Source organism: Triticum aestivum, chromosome 5D, assembly GCF_018294505.1.
Source record: "Triticum aestivum cultivar Chinese Spring chromosome 5D, IWGSC CS RefSeq v2.1, whole genome shotgun sequence".
Taxonomy (NCBI): Eukaryota; Viridiplantae; Streptophyta; class Magnoliopsida; order Poales; family Poaceae; genus Triticum; species Triticum aestivum.
Genome location: NC_057808.1, coordinates 492,743,129 through 492,745,648, shown reverse-complemented (window position 1 = coordinate 492,745,648; position 2,520 = coordinate 492,743,129). Strand labels below are relative to the sequence as shown.

General features: G+C 52.1%; 1 protein-coding gene across 1 annotated transcript; it reads right to left on the bottom strand.

Moving 5' to 3' along the window:
* Positions 1-1,070: 1,070 nt before the first annotated feature.
* LOC123125688 (putative RING-H2 finger protein ATL71) lies at positions 1,071-2,196 on the bottom strand. The gene has a single exon (XM_044546160.1). It carries the CDS (start codon positions 2,037-2,039, stop codon positions 1,431-1,433), a length of 609 nt encoding a protein of 202 aa, XP_044402095.1. The 5' UTR covers positions 2,040-2,196; the 3' UTR covers positions 1,071-1,430.
* Positions 2,197-2,520: the final 324 nt, after the last annotated feature.

Genomic DNA, 2,520 nt, shown 5'->3' with positions numbered 1-2,520 from the left:
TTCGTGGCTAGTATTTCATTGCGCAAAGGCTAACTGTTTTTTTTTCAGTTTTGCCAGGTCGATGTGTACGTGGCTTGTATTACGATCCTTATGATATAAATGAGACACGTATTACCATGCAAGAAAAAAAACGGAGACAAAAATGTACATGCAATTGCGAATTCAGGCGTGAGCGTACTTGGTGTTTTTTGACCGTCTTTGTTTTACTACGACGTCACTGGTAAGAGTAGACCGGCTGGTAAAAAAATCACTGGCTGTACGTAGCTGGATTCCTGGACCACTAACAGTAACAGTACCACGAGCCTACGGTATTAAAACAGAGCAGAAAGTCGTCTCCATTTAAATCATCTACCGTAAGCAGCGTATCCGGCTCTTCAACGTTGTACTATCACAGACCATAACACCACAGATGCCCGAATCCTGATACAGTAGTACCTCCTCTATACTCTACCATTTTTCTGCCGTGTTTCATCCATACGTTTGAAATGAAATCAGCTGGCATTTTCTTCTCTGATTCTCTCCAGCAGCCGATAAAAACTGAACACAATGCAGTACTAGTACCTACGATTCAACGAGCTCCCAGGTCCTCAGCAGATCGGTGCACAAAGATAAGTTAAAATTCACGTGGACGGTCATTGTTTTGTTCGGATCAAGGCAGAAGTCGCGTGCCCTGGAATCGAAGGTGCCTGTCATTTTGCTCTATATCTTGTCTCGTAGAACATGAAGCCGCATATGGGTGTCCGTGTCACTCCAAAGCACAATGAAAACTACGGGTTTTTGCATGATTGACCCTGCAAACCTGGGGGGAAGGGGGCTGCATGTACCTTGCTTAGAGTCCAAGATTATATTAAAGATTCAGTTTGGGGGGTTGCCGGAATTGTAAATTGATCAACTTGCTGGAGGAGTTTGAAATTGAATACCGAACTATCGCTGTTCGAAGTTCTAGTAGCTGACACTGGAAGTCAAGAATATCGAATCCGCCGAAAGCGCTGATTCTGAACTTGTGTGCTGCATTTACGAATCAGAGTATGACAATGAGAGCATGCATTTACATTTCGAGCCGAAACCCACCATCTGATTCAGTATATTCAAACAACCTACTCTACATTGTGACATTGATCGTTTGCCGAACAGAGATCTACAATTCTACTACACCCAGCTTGCTAATGTCAAGTAATCATCCTTCTTTGAGCACATGTTCTGAACTTCTGATCGGCGAATTCTCAACTAATTGTATCAGGACAGAATGCCAGGCAGACTTGCATTTCCATCAGAAGAAGTGAACTAATCTTAAACCAAATTTATACCCAGACCAACAAAAGAAGCTTCTAATTCCTAACCTGACCATTTTTTTTCCACCGATACCAGTTTTCCAAATTAAGAAAAAAAGGGTAAGAACATTAAAACCAAGCAAGAACCTCGGTGTGGTGTCAGGATGACAGCCTCGTCATGGCCAGCGGCGTGACCTCGGCGAGCGGCGTGGGCAAGGGGCTGGGCAGCGGCGAGGTCCGGCAGACGGGGCAGGTCGGGTGCTTCCGGAGCCAGGGGTCGACGCACTCCCGGTGGAACAGGTGGCCGCAGTCCGGCAGCATCCGGAGCACGTCGCCGTCGCCGTAGTTGTCGAGGCACACAGAGCAGCAGGTGCAGGTGGTGCCCAGCTTCCTGTTCTTGTTCCTCCGCGCCTCGCCGTAAACCACCTCCGGGTACCCCTTGAGCGTGGCCTCGTCGATGCCGAGCTCCACGTCGACGTCGTCGCCGGCTCCCCCGCCGCCATCGTTGTCGCCGCCGCCCTCGCGGCGCCGCGCGCGCCGCCTTCGCCGCGCCGTCCCTTCCGCGTCGGCGGCGGCCTCCGGGCCGGGCGGGGGCGCGCGGGTGCAGAAGTAGGAGGCGAGCGTGATGGTGGTGATGAGGAGGAGGATGCCGACGGAGACGCCGACACCGTAGCCGAAGCCGCCGATGCGGTCGGAGCTGAACATGCCGACGGAGGTGCCGTCGCCCGGGGTGAACCGGCCGGGCGCCGGCGGGGCACCGGCGTTCATCCCGACGTCGCGTTCGTCGCTGCCGGACCGAAGCGAGCGGAGGTTAGCTAGCTAGGACCTAGGAGAGGTGAAGGTTACGAGTCGTTGGTGGAATGGTGGTGGTGGAGAGGGGAGAGCGATTCTTGATCGTCTGGTGGGGTTTTTGTTTGGGCTCGAAGGGAAGGAGATCGGATCCAGCGGACGGAGGTTGCTGCGAGGGGGACGTCAACGCTTTGCATGTTGCGGGGAGCGAGACGGGGAGACGACTAGCGGAGTGAATACCATGTACGGGTACGGGTAGTGCGGGAGAGCTGTATTAAAATTGGATGCGGCCGGGCAATGGCATGGATCGAGGTCAATGCTGCGTTGGGCGATTTTTAAAATGCTCGTTTGGTTTGGTTTTGATTTGGTGCCCTCTTTCCTGCATGTTTTTGCTGTTGATTTCTGCTTGCTTGTCAGTTCCGCTATGGTCAATGCAGATCATGGTTCATGGGCTGACTTT